At 37.7% G+C, this 26,623-nt stretch overlaps 1 protein-coding gene across 9 annotated transcripts in view; it reads right to left on the bottom strand.

Moving 5' to 3' along the window:
* apba1a (amyloid beta (A4) precursor protein-binding, family A, member 1a) overlaps nucleotides 1–26,623 on the bottom strand; it is a 75,903-nt gene that overhangs the window by 33,989 nt on the left and 15,291 nt on the right. For 6 of the 9 annotated variants that reach the window (XR_003597481.1, XR_003597482.1, XR_003597483.1 and 3 more), the window contains exons 3-7: nucleotides 16,398–16,463; nucleotides 14,197–14,304; nucleotides 14,064–14,103; nucleotides 12,669–12,814; nucleotides 1,668–1,745 (exon numbers count right to left, since the gene is read on the bottom strand). Coding sequence is in view for 6 of the 9 variants with exons in the window: in XM_028032912.1 (XP_027888713.1) it covers nucleotides 1,668–1,745; nucleotides 12,669–12,814; nucleotides 14,064–14,103; nucleotides 14,197–14,304; nucleotides 16,398–16,463 (438 nt within the window). In the remaining 3 variants the exon portion in view is untranslated. The remainder of the gene's footprint in view (nucleotides 1–1,667; nucleotides 1,746–12,668; nucleotides 12,815–14,063; nucleotides 14,104–14,196; nucleotides 14,305–16,397; nucleotides 16,464–26,623) is intronic. The other 3 variants (XM_028032908.1, XM_028032910.1, XM_028032911.1) reach the window with 3 other exon arrangements.

Raw genomic sequence — 26,623 nt, 5'->3', positions numbered from 1 at the left:
ATTTAAATTTCACTCATTTTTCATTTTAAAAAGTCTCATATCTACATTTACCTCAGGAAATAGCCATGGAGGAATAACACTTATTGGATTAAACTGAGCTATTTTCTTATCTTCTAATCCATACATTTTAATCAGTTTGCTTACAATCCATCCAAATCCATTACTCTGGAACTTTGAATATTCCCAACAGTTAGGTAAAATTGTTGAAGTTACATTTTCCTCCTTACTACTTTTAATTTTCATCCAATATACTAGAGTTAATTTTATTCTTCTCATTTCCAGTGGAGTTTCTCCAGTCTCTATTAAAAGAGCATTAATAGGTGACGTTTTTACTGCTCCTGTACATATATACGTAAAGCCATACTCTGTAATCTATCTATAGTGTAGTGTTGTTTAAGCTGCTGCTCCATATATAAAACTGCCATGATCTATTATTGATCTCATAAGAGCCCTATATATGTTTAATAATGACTGTCTATCTGCACCCCAGTTATTTCCAGCCACAGCCTTTAGTAGATTTATAACTTTCTTACATTTAGTTTCCAAGTTATCTATATGTGTTTTCCATGTATAAGAATTATCCAACCATAGTCCTAGAAATTTAAATTCTGCTACCCTTTCTAAAGGCTGTCCATATAATGTTATTGTTCCTACATCAATATTTCTCTTATTTGTAATAACCATAAAACAAGATTTGCTTGCTGATATTTTAAAGCCCCATTCATAAGACCATTTTTCTACTTTACTAATTGCTTTCTTAATATTTCCTACCACATGTTTTATATTCTTTCCCCTCATCCATATGGCCCCATCATCTGCATATAGTGCAGATTTTATACATTTATCAGTATCAGAAAAAATATCATTAATCATGATATTGTTTCCCAACCCTGGCCCTCAAGGCTCACTGCCCTGCATGTTTTAGGTGTTTCCTTGATTCAGTCCAGCTGATTTCAATTGATGGGCGATTAACAGGTGTGTGCCGAACTTCAGTCAGTTGAATCAGGTGCATTAAAGCAGGGAAACACCCAAAATGTGTGCCTTGGGAAACACTTCTTAATGACTATCCTCTTAGAAAGCGTAGGACTATTTTAAAATTGTCTGAGATTTACAGTCACAAAACGTTTATTGTAAACTCAAAGATATCCAGGTTTAATTCTGCCACTTAAGTGCACTTAAGTGCAGGGTCTGAGAATAACGCTCCAGAAAATATTTTGAGGTATGAATTCACACCTCAGGGACACAATATAATCACCCAGGATGAACATTAGTGTGTATCCTGGACACTATATAAACAGGGTCAGTGTAGTTCCTTCCTAGTCTATTCCTCTTGGTTATTCCATTAAGAAATTCCTTCCTCCCTGACTGCAAGGGCATTCTAGTAAATATCAGGGTTATATTTACGAAAAGTGGTTCAAGGAGCATGAGATAACACAGTCAAGACATTAATTCTATCTTTAGGATGCACTGGAGAAGAATTTGTGCAGCAGCCTGACTCTACCATCATACATGATCTTGGTGAAAAATAATACAAGTTTGGACAGAAATAAATGCCAATTAAAGCTAAAGACAGTTCAGCAAATATCAAAATGTGCAACAGGCAGTGTATAAGACTGTTAAAACAGTGAGAATGCCACATTGCGTTGTTCGTCCGTCTGAATGTTTACCTGGGAGTCGGCATTGAGCACCTTGATTCTCTGAGTGGAGATAAAGAGATCCACCTCTGTGATGGGCTGAGGTTCAGCCTGAGGTCAGAAACAAACAAGTAGTGATTTCTACAACACAGTGACATAACTATAAAAAACTCAAATGAATTAAAATGGATAATAAAATTTTATTTTGGTTTTCATTTAGAACCATGTTTTCCATTCATCCTTACAGGCGCCCTACGGTTACTTTCAGTCCCCTTTCATTCTAAGAAAATCATGTGGATGAAACAAATTTCAAGTGAATTAGTTTTCACTTTTGTATTTTCGGGAACACACTATAAGACAGCCTTCTGACACTCTCCACTCAACATACTTTTAAAAATGTTACTCAATAGTGAAATTTAACATCAGTTGCTGTCTATTAACACAAATTAACACCTAGCATTGCTGCATATTTACTCATGAAAAATAACTACTTTGGCATAAATCTAGGACAATTAGTGGTATACCACCGTCCTTGCTCTGGTCTGTTTTATTGGATTTTCTTTTAACAAAGCTTATCAGTGACTGTGGCTTACTCACTCAAGCACCTCCATTTTCAGGAGGGCAGGGCCGTGCAGAGCTCTTTGGAGAGGCAGGGGCTCAAAGTTAAAAACGGGCACATTGAACAAGATCTTAAAACATTGTACAACAACATAGCAACAACCCATATTAATCAGGAATCTAATATTTAATTGGATCATACTATATCATTGTCATTATGTGGGGGCAAAGCAAAGCAAATATAGTCTGTTTTATAATGTTGCTGTTTCTTCTGCTTACAGAGCTGGAGGGTTGAGTTGATCTGAGACTGTAGCTGTTAAACAGACCAGAGGAGAGAAGCTTACTGGTTATGAAGCATGTTATTAAATAAGTCCTGCTACTTCTGCTTAACCTTTATATAACAACTTGGCTGCAGACTGCAATAAAGATCAAAAAAGCTCAGAGGGGTTAACTCCATAGACATGAATACGTAGACATCTCATTGAACTCTACGTTACGTCGCCGCCATCTTGCATGTGGCAGCAGAGCCATAGGAGCTCCCCAAGTCATGTGCTGTGTGGACTTGTTTCAACCATTTTACAATACAAACTGAATTCATTGGCATTACATTTCACAGGTAAGGATGAAAGAGCAGAACTACTTGACTTTGCAGCCAGAAACCCGCTTCTAAACAACCGAGAAATATTTCCTATGTAGCTAAATTGGCCCGAAGTAACCACTGATTGTAATTTTCGTAGTGTAGCTAACGTTTTCATACTGTGTTTTCTAATGAGAGAGAGCTGATGAGAAAACGCTGTTAGAGAGGAAGTGCATTAAAGACCAGGGGATTTTGTGAGGATAGGTCAGTCAGGATCACAGCTGGAGCTGCTGTTCTTCAGTCTCTGTTTCACAGCTCAGCTTCACAATGCCGGTATTTAGCTATGCTATAAAAGTGCTACGAGTCAGAGCCCCAACATGCTGAAATTATGTTTTTTTGAATGTGAAGGAATCAGATATGTATTTTCTATTACAGTTTTGGATAATTTCTCTTTTATCCTTGGCTTTAGCCTGTGTACCAGGACGTCTCAGAAGTCATTGGAGTTCTCCCAGTTTGACCAGCAGACTGACGCCCTGCCTGTGGCCAGTGTTCCCAGTATAATAAATAAATAAATTCATGTTTTATTGCACACTTTTATTCTTTCACTTTTTGTATATTTTTAAGAGAAATATTTCAATCTGAAGTATTAATATATTAAGACAACTTATGTAATGAAATGAAAATAATTTACTCTGTTAGAATTTTTTTCACTCTTTATCTATGCTGTCCATAGCAGAGTTTACATATCATACTGTACTATCTTTTTTTTCTGGAAAAAAAGTAAGTAAATATATGTAGCTAATGTTTGATAATGACTGATTTATCAAAGTTTGTTGTATTTACAGTATAACATCAAAAATATAAAATGAAATAATTTTTGTTTTCTTCACATCTTGAAACATTAAATTATGGAATCATGTAGATGTGTTCTTTAATAAAACACTGTAAAAGTGTTCATCAATGTCAATATGAAAGCTATCAGAATCATTTCTATCAGAAATACCCCAAAACAATTAAATAATCATATCAAAAGTTAAAAACTCTGTCTTTAGTGCTTTCTTTGATTACCAAATATATTAGTGTGTGAGAAAATGTGTCAGTTACTGGTATTAACTTAAAATGCTTTGTAGAACTTTCTGAAGTTCGGTCCATTTCCTTGAATTAGCTTACGGCACATAGGCCACATTCAATATGGCGGACGCTGTGAGTATCGCAGCAATGGGCCGACCCGCTCCATGAGGCCTCTACGAATTCATGTCTATGGTGAACTCTGCATAATTTTTTGAGATTAGCTCCTATGAGAGATCTAGAATTGTAAGGTTGCAAGATATCAAGGTAAATAAAAGTCAGTAGCTGCTGGTAGGACCCTTCAAGCATTCAGGGGCCCCTATGAATGGTTGAATTGTAACACAAACCATAGATCTAAAACTTTAACATTCATTTATTGAGAGTGACAATGCTATTAAATTTTATTTAATGCATTCAGCAGAGAAAAAAAAAATCATTTTTATATGATGATAATTATTGTGTTACCATACACGTTACAATATACAGGATGGGCCATAAGTTTCCATAAATAGAAAAAATTAACATTTTATATTGGACAACCATTTTTATTTTTGTAGGACTCTGTGTAATCGCTGCACATCTTGGACTACTTTGTGGTTGATCTGCAACATTTCCAGTTTTCTGAAACTTGCAAATAAGTTTTGCCACAGTGTCGTGTGTGATGCTCATTCCATGTTTTCTGTTAAAGTTTCGTGCAACCATGCGACTGCTTCCCAATCCAGCCATCAGTATAATTTCAATTTTTTGCTCTTTTGTCAAACGCATCTTCTTGGATATCTTCTTGGATATAAAGGAAATATACATTTTACATTCTCCTATTTATGGAACCATAAGGCCCACCCTGTAGTGTAATCTTTGTGTTTGAGCTGGGTTTGTTCACAAATACATCACAGCAAATAATAACCAATAATCAGTGATTGATTTTAAACTTGTCCAATTAATCTGGGTTTGACTATCACAGACTTCACTAAGTCTATATTTAAGCACTGTTAGTGATGCTGAGGTTCTTAGTAGGAGGGGGTCATGGATCCTAAGTCATCTGTCTAAGGCCTCATATTACCTTGGGCCAGCCCTGCATGAAGAGCGAGCCGCTGCCTGCATATCTCTGTGCAGGAATCTACCTGGAGTCTCCCGGTAGGCCCTATGCCAGTCCCCCGATGCTTTTGGGACATCTTGATTTATTTCATTGTGGGATGTTTGGCTTTCGCTGCAGTCCAAATTGTTGGTACAGTAGTTTTGCTGATGTTTGTGTGATATTTTGTGAGCTCCAAATGCTATAAGCCAAATCTTTTCATTAGCAGTTGAGGTTCTGTAGTAACTTCTATTCACAACCGCTCACCTCCAGGCCAGAACCTGTCAGCAGGGGTGTGAACCGCCTGGTAGTAATGTCAGGTTAAAGTGCGCTCACACTTAGTCTCTGCTCGGAGCAAATCTTCACTTGCAAAACTCTTTGCTTGCTTGGTGGAATTTTCCTGCCATAATTCAAGAGCACACATTTTCAGTCTGAAAACAGGATTTTATGTCTTTTGTTCTCAAAATGTTTAATACTTTTGCTTACTTTTTTATTTTGAAAGCATGACTTGATGTCTTTCTTCTTAAAACTTGTAATGCTTGTACTCAATACTTCTGTTCGCACTCACACTTGGTCTCTGCTCGGACTTTCTGCTCGCTTATGAAACATGGAACTGCCTTTTGGCACATTCGCATAGCAACCTCTCAGCCAATAAAATGAAAGTGTTGTACTGGGCGCATTTGCTGTGTGCCTGTGTGGCTACCATCAATTGTAGCAACCTGCACCACCCACTGGATGTAGGACAAACAACGACATTAGCTTTCTGCTCCGTGTTACTCTAACCATCCACCAGCAGCGCGCTACTGATCGCTGACAGCTAACCCAATCAAACTGCAGTTACTTCTAGTCATGACATGATGTTTGTCTATATGTCTATCTATCTCATAAATACTTTATGAGATAGATAAAATATTATCTATTCATACAGGTTATAGGCTACCTGTATGAATAACGCAGAAAGTAGAAGCACTTCACATGTGAAACAAATATTTTGCTATAAGGGGTGTAACGTAATAAGTTACATTTACATTTACTGATGTAATTACAATTAGTCTAATTTGTCCTTTAAGTTGTTTACAAAAGCTGAACTTTTACTTTTCCTTGAATTTGTTTTGAATAAAGTTACTCGGTTACATTTGAAATCACATTTATTAATGAGTAAAGATTTTTAAAAAAACAACATTGATCTTTTGGCTGGGTTCTTATGGTGTTGCATCAATGGGAAGACAGAGGAGCAAGGAAAACCAGTCAAGTTTAGTTCAAGTTAACTTCTGAGAAAAAGAAAAGCCCTTGCTGAATTTAATGCATCAGTTTAACTGTTTAACTGTTTGTTAACCTGCTGCATAAGCAGCAGGTTTATGATACATTGTAAACTTGAATAATATTTAAACAACAAATCGAAATGTCAATTTTATCAGGTACTTGTGATTATAATTTGTATTGACTAAAACTGAAAACAGAAGATCGGGTGCTTAGTTTGGAGTCGGTTATTTAAAACTATTAGATGGGAGTAACAAACAGCAGCTGATATAAGATATTGGAAATCAATGTTCCATTAAAAATACCCATAATATTTTCTGTTGCTTTTTTATTTATAAATGTGCTCCTTTAAATAAATATAGCTCAACACCAACATGTTCTCATTTCCTTTGTGATGACTGAACTTTGTTTTGCTCATCACAAAGTAACTAAAGTAAAATTGTGAAGAGGTATTTGTTACTTCTAATATTAGTAACTTTACTTGTATTTAAGTGCAATTTTTTAAAATCAAAATAACTTGGGCAAATTAGTTATTGTTTTCTGCATTTTATCAGGTTTTGATTTAGCTTGTATTAAAAATTCACTGTCTCACTGTGTTTTCACAGTTTTTATTTTAAGGTCAGTTAATGATAAGCAATTTATTGTTTACGGAGCCCTCTAACGGGCATGAGGAGAAATTTTCTTTGGCGTTGCCTCGCAAAACTATTGCGTTCCCTCGCAATATGCTCACTGCAATATTTGCTGGTCTATTTTGTATACAGTCACAAATGTCAATTTAGAATTTCAAATATACACATTTAAAGAGCCTCAGTTTTTATTATTAACTCTTTGGTGCAAAAAACTGATTGAAAATGAAAGCCTTATGTTATAGCAGAAAGTACAATGGCCACCGTAAGAAAGGCTTACAGTATTATAACTTGTGCAGTATATTATGGCGAAAGAACACAAACGTTTTGCGATAGTAACACAAAAGAAAATAAATTCCCCATGTCCCTAGAGCACATGTGTCAAACTCAAAGTCATTTTATGTGGCCCTCTACCCCCCACCACCGTTTTACAGCCCCATTGATTGACTTAAAATAGGTTTTGAGCACAAATTGACTACAAACTACATCTCCCATAATGCCTTCCGATTCTTACCAGCCAACATTACGGTTTCTCGCCACTAGAGTGCAGCAGAGTCACCTCAAGCTGATTATTAATTTTCCCAGCGAATAAAACTGAAACATCGACAAGCTAACAAGCTAAAGAGCGAAGTCGTCTTGTAAGGTCCAGAGCCAGGTGGATCGAAGAAGGAGAAAAAAATAGTGCTTTTTTTTGTAACTTAGAAAAACATAGACAGGAATATAATGCTATTAATAGTATTATAATTGATGAAGTGGAATGTTCTGAGAATAAGAGAATAACAGAAGAAGTATTTAAGTTTTATAGTAATCTTTATAAATCTTCACATACAGAACAAATTACTTCATCCTTTTTTGATAAAATAAGTAATCTAGTTCCAGTTATTGATGAAAACTTCAAAGAAATTTGTGATGAAGAGCTAAGAATCTCTGAAGTTAACATTGCTATAAGAAATATGGCTTCTGACCGCCAGACGGACTCACAGCTAATCTTTATAAACATTTCTGGGAGGATTTAAAACTTTTGTTGTTTCAGGCTGTAGAAGAATGTGTTAGTAGGAAGGAACTCATGGAAACTATGAAACAAGGCGTAATTAAATTAATCCCAAAACCTGGTAAAGATAAGAAAAATTTAAATAATTTAAGACCTATCACGCTTTTGAACACTGATTACAAGATCTTAACTAAAGTTTTGGCAATGAGGTTAAAAACTGGTTTACCTAAAATAATTAGTCAAACCCAATCCGGCTTTCTGAAAGGCAGGTCCATCCATAACAACATCCGCCTGGTTCTGGACCTTATTGATTATAGTCACTTAATAAAAGATGATGGTTTTATGTTGTTTTTAGATTTCCACAAAGCATTTGATTCTGTGGAACATCAATTTATTGTTAACACGTTGAGACATTTTGGTTTTGGAAATAGTTTTCTTAATATGATTACCATGTTAAACGCCAATATCAACAGCTGTGTGTCTTTGTCACAGGGCACATGCCCCAGATTCAAAGTAGAAAGGGGAATCAGACCAGGCTGCAGTATCTCGCCTCTCTTATTTATTTTAGTTACAGAACTACTTGCAATAACAATTAAAAACTCTAATATTGAAGGTCTGGAAATAAATAACCAAAAAATAATGATTAGCCAATTCGCAGATGATACAACCCTCTTCCTAAAAAACAAAGAACAAATTCCTCCAGCTCTAAATAAAGTTGTTCTCTCAAGCCTCAGGGCTGCAGCTAAATGTAAATAAATGTGAAATTATGAGTATCCATAACTGTTCTGATTCTTCAATTTTCAATATTCCAGTTAAAAATGAAGTTAAATACTTAGGCATGTGGATTACTAAGTGTAGAGCTACCAGTGTTAGAAAAAATTTACAAGACAACATTGATAAATGTGGCAAAACTTTAAATATTTGGCTTCAAAGAGACTTGACGTTGTTTGGTAGAACTTTATTAACAAAAACTGAATCCTTATCCAGGCTGACGTTTCCTGCATGTTCCTTAGCCGTCCCTCCAAATATCATAAAACAGATTAACAGAATTAATTTTAACTTTATTTGGAAAAACAAGCACCATTACATCAGAAAAAGTGATTTGCTAAAAAATTTTGGGGAAGGTGGTATCAAGGCAATCGATTTTGAAATTATGAATGGTACTTTAAAAATTAGATGGCTTCAGTCCTTTTTAAAAAACGGTGATGTTATTTGGTTTGTTAAACCGTCGTTTGTATTTCAAAAAGTTGGAGGTATTGAGCTGTTATTGAAATGTGATTTTGAATTATCAAAACTCCCTATAACTCTTTAATTTCCATCAACAGGTTTTGTTACAGAGGAAATTAATGTTTAAATAACTTCAGCCTCATAATGTTCCACTGTGGAACAACAGAGCCATTCTATGTGGTAGAAAATCTGTTTTTCTAGAAGATTGGTGGAATAAACAAATCTGGTCAATTACTCATTTACTGGATGGAAATGGTGAAATTCTAAGTTTGGAGGAATTTAACAGGAAGTATGGAGTTGATTGTTCACTAACAATTTATAAGAAAGTTTTATATAGTTTCCCTAATGTCCTCATTCAGTCAGTTAAAAACAATGTCAAGAGAAGTGGAGTTTTGATGACTACACTGAGCCCTCTGTGAAAACTGAGGATGAAGAATCTGCATCTTCACATCCCAGACGAACCTCTTCTCTTTCCAGGGGATGAGGACGGCGAACTGCAGGAGTGTGATGGACTCCCAGCATGTGAAAGGTCTGACCTCGTGGAGGGGGTGTCAAGAAAATCCGAGCTCATCCCACTTCCCCATGCTGGAGATTTTAGTTTAACAGTAATAATAAATAAAGTTATCTTTAAAATGAATCACTCAAGTGACATCAAGGCCCAACAGTAGACTTAAGTGTCAATAAAATGAATCTGGTTGTGTGTGTTGTTTTTGTCTCATGCAAACTTTGCTTTAATTCTACTTTTTTCTATCTAATCATAAGAAATCATAGTCAGTCAGAGAGAGTCATTAAACAGGAAAAGCAGGTTTCCTGGAAAAAGAGGAAGTTTCCAGCCTGTAGATTTATAAAAATAGCTGAGACTATTCCTTAGTTTAAAAATTAAATCTAAACATTTTGAGTAATTTGATAAGATTCAAAGTAAAATACTTATATTAATATTGGTTTACTTGTAATAATACTTACATTTGTCCTTACAAAACATTAAATTCGGTTTATCTATCAAAGAAAAAAAATTGGAATTTTTAGTCAATGTTCTAATGATTATAACCAAATATTATATCCATAAATGTCGCTATGCAAAATGTTCCCTCTCATTCTCTGCTCTAAAAAATGATCTTTCCTTTTTTAAAAATGTCTGAGAAAGATACAGAATTTAAACGCAATTAAAATGTTTGAGTTAATGGAAGAATTTAAGTTAGTAGTCCCCTCTGATTAAGTTATTTTATTTTATTATTACTATTATTTTTTATTATTATTATTTTATCTAATTTTATTTTATTTTTATTTATTATTTTAATACTTGTATACCTTGCATATAATTGGTTTTGTTAACAGCAGGAGTTGTGATATTAGTTTTTTTTGTAATGTCTGTTATTGACGTGTTGTTTGAGGTTGTTATTGTTATTTTTGTATCTGTAATAAAAAAAAAGAAAAAAATAGAGCGAAGTCCCGTGATGTTTCAATCGAGGACTTTTACCGTCTACTGCCCCCTGACTTGATGCCACAGCTTCGACTCCATGCAGCTCGTGTTTTGTCCATGTTTGGAAGCACCTATCTGTGCGAACAGATGTTTTCAATAATGAATTTAAACAAGACCAAGACCAGGTTACTGACGAAAACCTACACGTTACTGACGAAAACCTACACGCCATTTTGCGGATTGCCACAGCACAAGAACTAAAACCGGACATGGACGAAGTGACCAGGGGAAAACGGTGCCAGACATCCGGCCAGAAAACATTGGTAAGCACAAACAAACTAAATTTAAATAGAATGAATGTAAAACCAAAACTCAGTATACTGGAATATGAATATAGTTTATTGATTTTGCTTGTGTTTTGTTTATTTACAGAACACAATGAGGATGTGTGAGTTGGTGACAGGGTGAAGAGGATCAGCTTTGTGTTCAGGCAGCATCACCTCATTGTTTGGTTCTTATGTGAAATACATGTTCGTTGTGTAATAAATAACGAAAAAGTTTTGTGAATGAAGTTGAGAGTTAATATCAAAACTTGTTTTTATTCTTTGTCTGCTTATCTTTAAAGCAGACAAAGATTAATTTTCCCAGCGAATAAAACTGAAACATCGACAAGCTAACAAGCTAAAGAGCGAAGTTTAGCTGAGCAGCTTAAAAATACTGAGCATATTTTTAAACTGCTCAGTTTAAAAATATTGTAATTTTTAAACTGAGCAGTAATTTTACATCCATGCAAACTCAAATGTAATATTTAAAACATAAATACATCAAATCAGTTATTTAACAATATGAGGTGTTTAATTTATTTTTAACATTGTATTTTCATATGCTAGGGTTGCCCAAGTCTAGTTTTCCAGACCCATCACTCTGCAACTTTAGATGCGTTCTTTCTCTAACACACCTGGATCATTGACTCATTCATAGCAACTCAGTTCTACAGAACTGAGTTGCCTCTAATGAGGGAAGTCAACTTTTTGTCTCGGGTATGTTTTAGCAGGGACACATCTAAAAGTTGCAGTCTGGAGGACTGCACTTGGGCATTCCTGATTTATACCGTGAATGTGGCCCATTGAGGGTGGCCAATATGCTGAAGTGGCCCTTGGTGAAATTGAGTTTGACACCCCTGCCCTAGAGGGTTCTGTAATTGTTCATCCTGTCCCAGTGCACGACGCACTTTTTGGATGCCTGTAGACAACCTGCGTAAAATGTCCCAGTCCATAAATCAAATGCACCAGTCGGATCAGTAAGAATAAGAAGGACCTCACTGCAGCAAACAGAAAGGGGCGGGGACGGACCACTGGCAGGCTTATACTTTATGAAGATATATCACAGATTTCAAAAGAAAATAAAAACGGGAGACCGTGGATAATATAGAAAATAGCGCCTCCTTCACTTCCGGAGTGCAATGGCTCCATTTCCAAATAAGGTATGAGACTGACTGTGGCCGTCCCGCCCCTTTCTGTTTGCTGTAGCGAAGTGAACTTGGCAAGAATAGTTTTTTAGAAGAAGACATGCCATGCGCTATCGTTGTAAAATCTACAATCAAGTTAATAAGCAGTTGTTTCGAGGTATGCTGTGTTGTTTTTAATTGAGAAAAATAACATGAAACACAACTAGATACTCTCCGTTTGTTTTTAATTGGGACATTTTGAAATAAGCAGACAGATATTAAACATAGAGGAGAACGTTTTGAAGGCCGCTGATAAAAGCTACAAGTTCTGGGAGGGAAATGGAGAGGAGAGAGAGAGAGAGACTGCTGGAGGGGTAGAAGCTCAGCACACAACCGTTCAGAAACAATAAGGAATGAGAAAAAATATATTTATAGACATATTAACTCGTGTCTTAGACTGTCTATTGATTGTAGATCTACTTTGACTCAAAGTTCAGCCGTTCTGATTGATGGCCTTATTGCAGCCGTTCTCCCGGCTCAGAATATTTACCGGAACGCAGTACTGAACCGTACCGGCTTACTTACACCCTGCCTTTGCCCCACCTCAGCCCCAGTCCCCTAGAACATTTTGTTTGGAGGTCTTGATCTAGGGGTCAGAGGTGGGGGGTTGACTGACAGAACAACAAAACTGTCAGTCAGAGACATATAGACATTAAGGTCAACATGTGATTTTCATTACCTAAAGGCTAATTCATGTTCATTCTGTGGGATTCCTGATAAGTGTTTACCTTGATGCGGTTAACTGCTTCCTGTGCTTGGATCATGCGAATGTTCTTCGATGGTGTCTTCTCTGATAACATCTGTGTGGATCCAAGACAGTTAGCTGCAAAGATGATCCCATCAATTAGGTCCTCTGGGTCACAGGGGCCAGGCACTATAGACAGAGAGTCAGTCTGTTATTAGTCTCACCACATCACTAGTCAATGTGCTACATTTCCCCATAAGGATTAAAGTTAGTTAAAAGTTACCATGGACACTAAACTCATACCTAAGGGAAATTTTAAGACCAATTAACCTAACAGTTAGGCAAAGGAGCTGGAGTTCCTGGAGAGAACTTGCAAACTCCATGCAGAAAGACCCTTCCTCAAGATTAAAACACTGCCATTCTGCAGCCTAATATTGCTTAAGCCACCGAAAAAGGAAAACAAAACTTTTCTGCAAAATCATTTAAAAAAGTAAACAAAGGATGAATATCATCCATTTACCTCCTATTATCTGCAAAATGTTATTTAATTAGACCAAGAGCTTCAGTGATCCAGATGATGTTTGTGTGAAAGATGCTAAAGGATCCACTGTCTGATATGCCAAATCACAGCAAAACTAGGTCAACTATAAAGCAGCATTGCTGCATAACTTGGATCTAACTGAAACACCATCAATCTGTTTATTTTGGCAAGAAACAGTCAATCAAGTTTTCTGACTCGAAATTGTTTCTAGTGGCTTGAAGTTTTCCTTTGTGACAGGAAAACTTCAAGCCAACTAAAATCATGTAAGAATGCTCAGTCTGTTTATTGGTCATTAGAGTCCAGAGTGGGAGAAACAAATATAAATACAGAAATAGATTGTGTGTTGCTGTCTTGGATATAATCATATCAATTGTGTGTTTCCCAGTATCATTTCTGGTAAAATGATCGGTACAGTATACCAAATGATTTTGAGAAGATGTCTTGAAAGTTGCATGTGGTTTTATACTTTATGAATAAACACATGGCCGTTGTTTATTAATTTGTTGACTCCAGCTCATCCCAAAACGCGGGACGGTGCTTAGCTTAAGCTTCCAGTGTACAGCTGTTTTGGATCGAGGTTGGATGACATTCACACTATAAATGAATCATTCTAGAGATCATTTGGAACCATACAGACACTAACTCCTTTGAATGGCTTCAGGCACCCTATGGTGAGATTGCTGTGTTCACATCTACACAAATGAACTAGACCAAAGGGGGACAGTTTGTTTTAAACAACTCGGGTGTAAAAACACCATAACTTAAAATAAGTTGAATTAATAACTTATCTACATTAATACAAACAGCATTAATTTGTTTTCACCTCATTGATATGTTTCATTTCAGTTGTTTAAAACCTTGTCCCATGTCTCCTGAGATGAAATCAATCATGCTCACCTTCTACATATGTGGGGAAGGAAGTAAGCCTTTTCCTGGACTGTGAATGAAACAATTAAAACGAGGGTAATGTTTCTACTGTTACTTAGTCAAATGAATAAAAAGTGAATATTATACAAAAATAGTTATATACAGAATCAACCTCTTTATGAGACAGAGAACCTCGAAAGCCTTCATCCTGTGACAGAAGCTTGCTGGATGACCCAGCTCCTGGAGGGGAAGAAGAGCCTGAGCCAGGGGACTGCAGAGACACAACAAGAAACTTGTCTTAGGTTAGATGTTAGAGGAGAAGGAAAGGTTGAATCCCAGAGAGATTATATCGTATTATATCACAGTGATGGATCAACAAAAATGGTGACAAGAGTACATATTTGTGGAACCTAAAGTTTGAGAAAAAGAAGAAAGTTCCATAATAAATGAGAAAATATTTTTCTTGGCAAAACGTGGGCAACATTTTTTTAAGCCCCATGTGTTTTCATCCTCTTTTTCTTAATCATACATAAAGTTAAGAGAAATAAATAATAGAATATTTTTTGTTACACAAAGGTTGACATTTAGCAAAAACCTGTGAGGGTCTGCACTGGATTTTATTTTAGCATATCAGAGTAGAGGGATTTACACAAATGCTGACCACACTCAGATTGTCAACTAAACTTTGCCTTTGTGTGTTGATCATGTCAAATTGAATTGTTTTGTGAATATTTTTTCTCTTAATTAAGTGACTGACTAAATTGATTTCTCCAAGAAACATTTATGGATCTTATATCTTCATCTTTCAACTTTTACAATGGAAAGACTCACACACAGAGAAAATAGTTCTTAGAAAGTTTATTTAGCAAGTAATATTTGGCGCTCAAACTTCAACAGAGGACATGGTAACCGCCATCAGAGAGGATGAGCTGCTGTGGATAAGGATTAGAAGTGTCTTCCTTCGGACACTGGTGGATGCTGAAGGACTGAAGGGATACTGAAGAAGTCGAGAGTTGAAGGTGAAGAAGGTGGAGGTGAGTTAAAGATCGACTGTGGAGCAAGTAGAAAACCAGACCTTATGAAGGAAGCGAAGCCTAATGATTGGAGGAGATGAGGAGAAGACCGACGCCAATAGACCACGAAGGAGGAACATGATGAGGTGATTGGCTGGTAGGTGAGATGAATAGTATTCCAGTTTGAATTTACGCCTAGGTTTCATGTATCAACCTTGCCAAGTGTAAACCCAACCACTGTTTAGACAAGACCTGCAATTTTTTCTTAATTTTTATTTATCATAGTTTGTTGTCACTAACATATTGTTATCATCATACATCAACTACTGATAATGCAGGCCAGTTTTGCATTGACTTGCCTGTCAATGTTTAAAAAGAATAAATTTCAATACATACTTGAGATTTTTATTTTTTAAAAATCAAATAATTTTTTAACCATATTTTACCATCTACATTGTATCATCTGAATTTGATTGTAATTGGATTTAACTTCATTGTATGTAATTAGACCTTAATCACAATATATTTCAGTAGATTTTGCTGAAATGAATCTGATTGATTTCAACTGCAGATTCTGTATGAGGGATTGCTGTTAAGTCAATGACATAACTCAACCTCTGTGCTATGTGCTCTTACAGGTGGAGCAAACGCTGCAAGTCAATGACTCGATGCAATCTTCTGGGTTTCCTTAGAAATAAACTTTTTAATCTACTTTTAATAATTAATGGAGCGTACTGCACTGTCTGATAACTGGGATCAATTGGAATGTATGTGTGATTGAATTTTGTAAAGTGCCTTGAGACAACATCTGTTGTGAATTGGTGCTATATCAATAAACTGAATTTAATATAATTTAATTTAATTACTGTAGTGAATTCTGTGCATCTGAACATGAATTGAACAATTTTGTCTCTGAAAAGTGCCTTTAAATATCATTATTTAACATGGCTGAACTTAACTAATTAACATAAATATTTTAGATCATTACTCTTGACTTTCATGCTGATTGTTAAGTTCCGAATTCAAACATATCTTATAATATATAACTTTTCTGCCAAATAAAAAAGGCGTCTTTATTTGGTTTATCCAAAACATTTATATATTTTTCTATTTATTTTTTCACAAAAAAAACTGTAATTAATGTGGGAACGACAACACAAGAAATTAATCCAGAAATTATAACTTAGCACCTTACAGTGAGTAAGAAATAAATAATTTAAGGAGTTAAGCTGTTAAAGTGGTGTTGAACATCTAAATTCTTTAGCTATTTCAGAATGTCCCACTCCACACAATAGGATTTCTGCAAATATAAAGAATCACCACACAACAGGAAAACCTCAAAAATCCTCACCTCACTTTGAGCAGCCTGGTCAGTCTGTTCCTTCTGCTTGGCTTGTTCTTCCTCATGCTTTTCTACCTGATACAGCCAAAAATTTTCCATAGTTTTTGGTTATTGCCAGGAGGTAGTTTAATCTTAAAGAGTCACCGAATAACATGCACATGAAGGGCAGAGTAGTTGAAATGCATGAGCAAAGTCACAAAAAGTAAGCTCAGGTGACACATTCAGGCTGGTCATGGGAAGATCATGTCAGACCGGTACGTCATCTTGTTTTTTTCCTCTGCAAAATGTCAAACATAAACCTTAATTCCCCCCAAAATTTATGAAGCAAGTAATCGCAACACATAAGTAAATCAGCATTCAAACAACAAAGAATACAGGAAACTTGTAATTATAGTGTTAGAAAGAGGATAAAGGTTAACAGGTTATTCCATGTTGATACTAGATCCCAAATTAAATATTTAGTTTGAGTTATCCAATACGCTTCTCTTTTTTGTTCCGTGATGAATAAATTATTAGGTGGGCAGAGGTAGAAGAAAGGGAGGTAAAAGGACTTTGCTGGAGTAAACAAATATAAGAAAGCAAACTGATATAGAGACTAGAGCTGCACAAAATCTTAAAACGGAGTCACCATTGTTTAAATAACTTGAATATCACAATTGTAATTATTTTTAATTTTGATGCAAAATTAAAAAGGTCATAAAATGTTTCCAGCACCATACATTCTGATTCATCCTGGCAATAGTTCATTTATTCAGCTAAAATAACTCATCACTAATATGTGGCTAATCTTAACCCACATACTACAAAACAGAGTGCGTCTTTCTATCTTTGTTAAATGTTTATTATTTCACAAAGATAAAAGTCTTTTTTTTAATTCCAACTTTCATAGCCACTATGGATAAAAATACATTAGTTTGATTTTGTGTGCTTTTTGAAGACTTTATGAAGCTGTGAGCTAATTTATATGATTCCCTATTCCTGCTGTCTCTGTCTAATAAGCAGCACAGGAGAAATTTATTTACTTGTTTCGGAGTGAAAGGTGTTTTCTAACACAGAACGGTGTTATGTAAATCAGGTATAAGATCTATCTAAGTAATAATGGCGTTGTCACTGTTTGTCACAGAATAAATGCTTTAAACACAATTGTCAAGAAAATCCGAGCTCATCCCACTTCCCCATGCTGGAGATTTTAGTTTAACAGTAATAATAAATAAAGTTATCTTTAAAATGAATCACTCAAGTGACATCAAGGCCCAACAGTAGACTTAGGTGTCAATAAAATAAATCTGGTTGTGTGTGTTGTTTTTGTCTCATGCAAACTTTGCTTTAATTCTACTTTTTTCTATCTAATCATACGAAATCATAGTCAGTCAGAGAGAGTCATGAAACAGAAAAAGCAGGTTTCCTGGAAAAAGAGGAAGTTTCCAGCCTGCAGATTTATAAAAATAGTTGAGACTATTTTAAAGCATGAAAGTTTAAAAAAATTAAATCTAAACATTTTGAGTAATTTGATAAGATTCAAAGTAAAATACTTATATTAATATTGATTTACTTGTAATAATACTTACACTTATATTTGTGAGAACACTTATAAGAAAAACAAGCAAATGTAACTTTGGTATCAAATAATTAGAATAATAGATTATTCTTGGTTTCTTTTCAGAAAACATCTGTAATAACTCACATTAAGATTATAATAAGAATAATTAATAAGTTATGGTTATAAAATTATAAATGAATGCTAAATCAGAGAAGCTAAAGAAAATAAATGTGATATAAATGTGATTTTGACATTGAACTTGAAATGGTGTAAAAGGTTATAAAACTGCAATTAAACATCACTGATATGTTGGAGGTAGATGGTAGGTGAAAGGTGACAGGCTAAGGGAAACAGGGGAACTAACAGGAGAGCAGAGATGATCAGCACCTTATTTGGACATAGGAGGTTGAGCAACCCTGAGACATTGGCACAGACATCATGACATGATGTCTCTTAAGACAGTGACGGATATGAGATCATCTGTCTAAGCAGACAGATAAACCCTATATAAGGTGGGTGCAAAAGAGGAACCGTTCGTTGGATCCTCCGGGCAGCTTCGAGCCAAGATCGAGATGGACAAAGAACTCTGCAGCTGAAGAAGAGTCGGAGCAACGGAGCCGACGACTGTCCTGCACATGGAGACCAACCCGTCTGGCCCACAATCTGTGGCTTCGAATCGCACTTCTCTCATCGGCTGGGTTCTGACCCCAAAGACAAAGATGAAGACAAAGACAAGGAAGAAGAACTGGTGCCTTTTTTCCTGCCAGCACCAAGTCCTGTGTGACCTCACCATCCGTGCGGAGAAGAAGTTCATCGGACCTACAGAGATCCCTGCCTTCGTCGATCAACTTCCTCCTCCTGCTGCCGCACCTTCTTCGTCGTCGTGCCAGGTCTGGGGTTCGAGGCGCCAAACTCCGTCCGTCTCGCTCTAAGGTTCCTTTTTTAGTTCTCAGTGTCAGCAGTAGGGAAAGATAGACTAGATGATTGATTTTACTTATTTGATTATTTCTGCTACTGAATTAAGCTGTACTGACCCTTGCAAAAATGCCTTACTAATAAAATATTTAGCATAAAGAAAATCTAAAGATGTTGTGGACATTCAGTTAATGAGTCACCTTAAAGTTCTTTGATGGTTGTAAAATAGCTATGATGTTTGATTCTGGAGAGGAAAAAGTGGAAAATGTTTTTAGGTTGCTGGTAGCCCATATTTAAAACATCATCCTTGGGACTCGCCCGAGTTACTAAAACCTACCTGGTTCAATAACAAATGCAAGTTGTAAAATAGAGAACGAGCGACCGTTAACAGGTGTGCTCTGTGAAACTAGTTGGCTGTAGGCTGCTCAGTCTGGCTAATTCACAGGGGGAAGAAGGGTGGGACACCTGGATGTAGGCCGTCAGATAACCAGGCGAATCGTTTCTCGAAACCAGCTTAAACAGAGTTTACTTCAGTTCTGGACAGGGTAAATCCCAGCAGATTTAGGAAACTCAACGGACCCGTTAGACGGAGAGCTGGTAGCACATCTCCCCTCTCAGAAGAGGAAGTACGAGAGTGAGAGAGTAGAGACAGAAAGGAGGGGGGGGGGGGTTGCGCAACAACAAGTGGCGCCCAACGTGGGGCTCGATCTAACAGAGTAGGATGGCCCTATGTGCCAAGTCAGTAAAAACAGATGTGAGGATCTGAATAGCTCACTTGGTTTGTTAACTCTTAGGGAATAGAGTTAATGGTGACTGATAAGGCCGTCAGTCACAACCCTTGCAGTAACTGTATGGCATACAGGTGAGGGAAGGCTTCTACTGAGGATAAATGACCGGATCCAGACAGTGAAGCTAGTAGCCAACATAGTCTAGACCCATCCCTGCTCGAAGGCTAAAGAGAGGCTTTGGGGGATAGACAACTCGAACCGACAGAGAGACGGAGTGATGGATGATCACTTCGAGGAGGAAAATCTGGGGAAGAAACCGGAGGAAGCCGGCCGTCCAGATCGTTTGGAAAATGAGAAGACCTCAACAGAACTGCATCAGCTTTCTGCACAGCTACTGTGACTCAGACCTGAAGCAAGTGGGGAAGTTGGTTCCAAGAATGAGGAACTGAAACATCAACCCGAGACAAAGGAAAGTTGGCTCACTCTTGCTGGAGTGGTTCGTGATGTAATGCTGACAAGACCAGCCAGCAAGCATGCAGAGGAGACGGAGAAAGGTGTCATCAGCCGACGATGGATGAGGAAGCACACCGCGTCCTCCACTGCAGCCATCGAGAAGACATCCGGCAACAGAGGAACAAACACCAGCAGCTGACATCATCCCACAGACGCAGACATGGTTAAAGTCATCACGCAGACCCGAGAGAAGCAGCTTGAGAGTGCGAGAGGGAAACAAGTAGCTCATCACAACTTATGGAAGAAGAAAGCAGAACTGAGGCTCCGCCCGAAACTTGAGGTGCAGCGACAAGGCGCACACCTGAGAAGAAGCCCTATGGAGGGGCAAAGATGACGACCTTTCGTGCCACTAAGAAAGGTTGTCTCTGCCGGTGTCGAGGTGGGACAGAACACCTAAGGACAGGTGGTCCTAGAGTAGCACGGGGACCAGGTAGTACGGTGCGTGCATAAGGCCCTCGAATATGCAGGCGTGCTACACCCCCGTGAAGAACTGAGCAAGCAGGACTGCTGGATGTCCCTTCAGCCCATCCGATGCAGCTGTGTGACTTTGAGGTATGTGGTCGATACGCAGGGCACCCAGGGCAGCGGATGGAAGGTTTGTTCATCAAGAGCACAGTCCCATGGGGTTCAGTCTGCATGGATGTAGCAGAGCCAATGGGGACAACAGGAAAGAGAGGTGAGAAGTACCTCTTGGTGCTGATGGACACAGTGACAACTGCTAGAAGAGCAGGTCTTCCCCTGCAGAGGAACTCCGTTCACGTCACAGAAAGCAGGGAGGCGAAGACACTTCTCCTTTTTGCTTAGAGAAGGAAAAGGGAAGTTGCAGCTTGAAGTGTCACTGAAAACAGGGCAGAGAGTTTGGATTAAAGCTCAAGATCGGCCTGCAACTACGGTGATCAAGCTGAGATTCGACGCCCAAGATTTTGTAAAGTAAGTACTGAACTTCAACACAGTACTACTGATGAAGAAAGGGGTCCATGAGGAAGCAGTGCTCAAGCCAGTTCTTAGCTACAGCAAACCAGAACATTACGAGAAGATGGCCAGAGAATCAAGCACCATGCCATCCTACAGTAGACTGGCCACTATTACGGGAAGGTTGCCGTTCAAAGAACAACTTCAAGGCTTTGGACTGGGAGGGCCGTGAAGAAATTGGACTATGCTAAAGAAGAACTCCTGTCACAACCTGATGGATTAAACTGGAAAAGGGGCTGAAGTCGTGAGGAAGAAGCGGCGTCATAGAAAATCACCAAGATCAATTCTGTAACAAGGCATTGAAGTCAGACCCAACACCTGGAAGGTATGGATGGAAATCTGTTTTTTAAAGAAAAGGAGATGCCATTTGTACACTGTGAAACATTTGAAGGTGGTTTAATTTGAAAATGAGAGTCCACCTGCTGCCTTGAAAATGTAGTTCAAGTCCACAAAATTGTTTTGGTTTTATCTCAGAAGTTAGTTTATGAAGTTGATTTAACAACAAGAGACAAGTTATCTAGAATTTTTTTGTCTTGAATTCTGCGTTTTACTTAATGCCTTAAATTTAAACAAAATAGTTATTTCACAATAGGAGGGAGAAAACTATTGTCACCTAGTAAAGGAGCAGACATTTCTCTGTTAGTTTCATTCACAATATTGAGTTAAAGTAAATGCCTATTTTACTTTAGAATTATTTAGATTTTTGTTTCAAATTGCATTAATAAAATTTCTGATCTGATAAAATTTTTTGTACATCACAATGAATTCTGCTCAGAAACATCTAGTATGAACAGGGTTTTTTTTTTTTGATGACCTAGGAACTCTAGTTTATTCGACTCTTAGAGGATTGCAAAATGAATAAGTAATTAGAACAACTTACGATTAAATTTATCTTTAATGGACTCACACATTTAGATTTAAAATCTAAAACTTGCTGAATCTATTTGACTTAACAAATAGAAGATAGTAGAAACAATTGAAGACGGCTCAAATGTTTTACAGTCTATGTGTGTTATCAAACCAAACGCAAGCTGAATTCACCCCTCAATGCATGGCATCAGAAGCTTATTTTACAAGCCTACAAGCAACCGGAGGACTTAATTGTGTCCCACACGATGGATTGCATCCACAGAAGGAACTGTTTTGTTTTTGTGTTTTTTCCACCTTCATCACACTTCAACCTGGCTGTAAGTTTTGATGTAAGTTTTGATTACCAGCTCTCCGTTAGACGGAGAGCTGGTAGCACATCTCCCCTCTCAGAAGAGGAAGTACGAGAGTGAGAGAGTAGAGACAGAAAGGAGGGGGGGGTGTTGCGCAACAACACAATGTATGACAAGGACATCAAATGTTGAAGTTACAGTGAAGGAAAAAAAGCAGAGATGTCATATTATTATTATTATTATTATGAACTACTGAAAACTTAAAAAAATAAACTGCAAACAAAAAGGAATTTATACCACAAATAAGAGAAGCCATAATAATCCTACAAATAAAACAAAAACACATAAACCTCATTGACTATCTGAAAACACTATATTCTGAGTCAGAATACACTGAAAACAATAATCTTAATAACTATTGACCACATTTGCATTTAGCCCCAACTGGAAAAGGACAAAAGAATACATCTAACTACTCCTAAAACAACTAAATTCTGCTAAAGAACCATAAAGAATATCAAAAGCCCAGATAGTGATGGTTACTTCAATGACTTGTGCAAAATATTCAAAAAAAGCTAGAATTTTTAAAGTGCATTTTAAAGGTAGTTTTGAATGGTAGGAAAATATTTTATTTTCTGAGGTCAAATTGTAAACCTGGTTGCTGTATTTGCTCTTTAATTAGCTAGCGAATGTTTTAAAGTGTTGAATCAACAAAAAGCTCTCCTAGATAAATTGTGCATTCACGTAACGTAACTGGAGGAAAACTGAGCTCAACGGCTGTGGTCTGATTGCTGAGCTCAAGGAGGTTTTGTTTGCTCAAATGTGATTAAAACTTAAGTGCGAATGTTCAGGCTGCAACAGGTCTGGACACAGTGAGAAGGAAAAAACAATAGGAAAAACATATTTAAACCTTGGGTGAGATTCATCCAGCTGAGAAGGGAATGTTTCACCACTAGCAGTATTTCTACTATCATGGCGATTTGCGGTGCTCTCTTCTGTGAGAAGGTTTACAATGAAAGTGACCCGAATGAATATTACATGGGAATTCAGGCTGAAATCTACTGCAGTACCACCATGACACAGCAGAGGCAGCGAAGGGAAAGAACTGATTGGGAACAGAGACAAAACAAAGCCAGAGTCCCAGCTTCAACCTGGAAGGTCGATGGAGAGTTATTAAATTTTCCAGAGGTATGAATACTTTTTCTGTGTAATATAATAATATACAAGTTTCACTTTTTCAATGGAATTACTGATTGAAATAAACTTTTTCATGTTAATTTAATTTCATGGCCAGCGTCTGTGGATTAAAATACTTCTAAAAAAAATTTAGTTTTCTATGAAGGTCATTACTTGTTTGCAAACTACCTTTGCATGACTTTTTCAAATTAAAGTGAGTTTAAAAAAAAATAGGCTTGTTAAACATGTTAAACATGTTAACAAATTAACATGTTTAAGATCCCGCTCTGCACAGTGGCACAATTGACAGCACAGTTGTCTTGCAGCAAGAAGGTCCTTGGTTCGATTCCCAGCCCGGGAATTTCTGCATGGAGTTTGCATGTTCTCCCTGTGCATGCGTGGGTTCTCTTCGGGTTCTCTGGCTTCCTCCCACAGTCCAAAAACATGACTGTCAGGTTAATTGGTCTCTCTAAATTCTCCCTAGGTGTGAGTGTGTGTGTGCATGGTTGTGTGTCCTGTATGTCTCTGTGTTGCCCCGCATCAGACTGGCGACCTGTCCAGGGTGACCCCACCTCTCGCCCGGAACGTTAGCTGGAGATGGGCACCAGCAACCCTCCTGACACCTCTAGGGACAAGGGTGTAAGACAATGGATGGATGTTTAAGAATATCCAAATTAACAACAGATTTCTTGTTGAATTTCTGCACATTTAGTGTTGAGATCTGCTGTGTCTGGTGGCTATACGTGTGGGACCTCCTGTTCCTTTTAGGATCTTTGCTGCCGACAGCGGAACAGGTGTTACAGGTGAACAGGTGATTCACGCTTCCCCACCATACACCGTTTCCCCCCCATAGGCACATAAAGAATAGACGCGTCACGGTCCGCTCCTGTCTATTGTCGCTGACGGGATTTAGGGCGGCCATCTTGGAGCGGTCGACAGCTCTACTCAGCCTTATATGTTTGACAGGCGCAGTAAGTGTCAGCGAATTTATCGAGCATAACTCGCTAAATACTAAACAGATTTTCACGATTTTTTGCTGTAAACCTTATTAAAACAACTACCATAGAAAGAAAGACAAGAAAGTTATTTTTTACGTTTTTTTAATTGGATTGATACATAGTTTGGCATATTTAAATATTCTTAATGGGGAAAACAGAATAGATTTCAAATAGAATATTTTTATACTGATGTTTGATGAGCATTTTACAAAGCACAAAACCAATCGGAATTTCTTAGTATTTTATTTAGTAATATCAATACATATTTATAAACACAAAATAATACAATCATTGAGAAACAGAGATGATTAAATAATGATTAATACTGAATAATGTATTAAACTACACATATTTATATGCACATACGTATATACACAATGTGTATATAGATTTTATTTGTGTTTTCCAGCCGAGGAGTTGCAGCTTAAGAGATTCAGCAGCTGAGATTCATCAGCAGTGAATCCGTCTCTCCCTCTTCTTCCTCACATCATGTCTTTATGAAACCCTCAAAACAAAAATGGGAACTATCTTACTTTTGACAGAGTGAATGAATTACATAAATATAACAGTCTTTGCTACCTTGTGTCACATAATCTAAATCAATGTTAGGAAATAATTAAAACTTTTTCAGATTTACAAAATCTCAGTTAACCTTCATAGAGGGGCTGAACCACTTAGACTTAGACTGACTTTATTATCATTTTGCATGCACAGGGTGAATACAGAACGAAATTTCGTTGCATACGGCTCAGGACAATGTTTTGAGGTTCCAATGTTGTGAGGTTACTCCAGAATAAAATACAGTATAAAATATGAATATAAATATGAATATAAAAACCTCTTTCCAGAGGGCAGCAGGGAGAACAGTCCATGGTGGGGGTGTGAGGCGTCACTGACGATGTTTCGGCCTCGGGACACGCAGCGCTGGGATGAAATGTCCTGAATGGAGGGAAGGGGGGCCCCGATGATCCTCTCTGCTGTCCGCACCACTCTCCTCACGTTCTTCCAGTAGGAGGCGCTGCAGCCTCCACACCACACAGAGAGGCAGCTGGTCAGAATGCTCTCTATGGTGCTTCTGTAGAACGTCTTGAGGATGGGCGGGGGCAGGTGTGCTCTTCTCATCCTCCGCAGGAAATACAAGCGTTTCTGTGCCCTCTTGACCAGAGACGTGGTGTTCACAGTCCAGGTGAGGTCGTTTGTGATGTGCACCCCCAGGAATTTGGTGCTGCTGACCACCTCCACAGCCGAGCTGTTGATGAGCAGTGGAGCATGGCTGGGCCGGTTCTTCCTGAAGTCGAAGATCATCTCCTTCGTCTTGTCAACGTTCAGGATCAGGCTGTTGTCTCTGCACCAGTCCACCAGCTGCTCCACCTCCTCTCTGTAGTCCAGGTCGTTGTCGTCTCTGATGAGGCCCACCACCGTTGTGTCGTCCGCGAACTTCATGATGTGGTTGGTGGCGAACCTGGGGACGCAGTCGTGTGTCATCAGAGTGAACAGCAGAGGGCTCAGGACGCAGCCCTGAGGGGGTATTACACCTGAATGAAGTTGGCCCCCCCACCTTCTTCAAATCAGACAATCAACTCGACTCTGTGCTGGTTTGTGCAGCAGAAATGTTTATTTGTGCAGCTTTGGCTTTGAAGATATTAATTAAAGTTTAAAGGTCAACCAGCCCCCCCACTTTCATAAAATCAAACAAAATAGGTGTCAATCAACTCGGCTACTTTTGTGCTGGTTTGTGCAGCAAAAACTTTCGTTTGTGCTGCTAAAGATATTAAGAAAAATGTTTCTAGAGGTCATCAAAGGTCAATGAACATCAGTTCATGCTGGATCTGTGAATTTCATTTGAAATTGTTAAGTGCTAACCAATGAATAGGAATAATTTAATTTTAACGTTGATGAAATTCACTTGGAACCAGGTCTTATTTAGAATGAGCTGCTACAACATCTCCCAAAACACACTCAGTGACCTGTATTTTAGTTTTTGATCACCAGAGGGCGCTATTAGACAAACTGTACTGTTGAAATACAAAAAGTTGTTAGGATTCAAATTGGTGTAAGTGCTCCTCAGATAGACGATCTTCGTGGGAGAGTTCTGGCAGGCTGGCGCACCTGCAGCGGATTCCTGCAATCGGCTGCAGGATTCTTAAGAAGCAGTGGAGCAGCCATTCATCGCTCGGTCATGTTTATGAGTGATCAACTTACTCCTGTTTTTGCCATCTCTCAGATTTCGATA

This window comes from Xiphophorus couchianus, chromosome 12 (assembly GCF_001444195.1).
Source record: "Xiphophorus couchianus chromosome 12, X_couchianus-1.0, whole genome shotgun sequence".
Lineage (NCBI taxonomy): Eukaryota > Metazoa > Chordata > Actinopteri > Cyprinodontiformes > Poeciliidae > Xiphophorus > Xiphophorus couchianus.
This window is presented reverse-complemented; position numbering and strand designations above follow the sequence as displayed.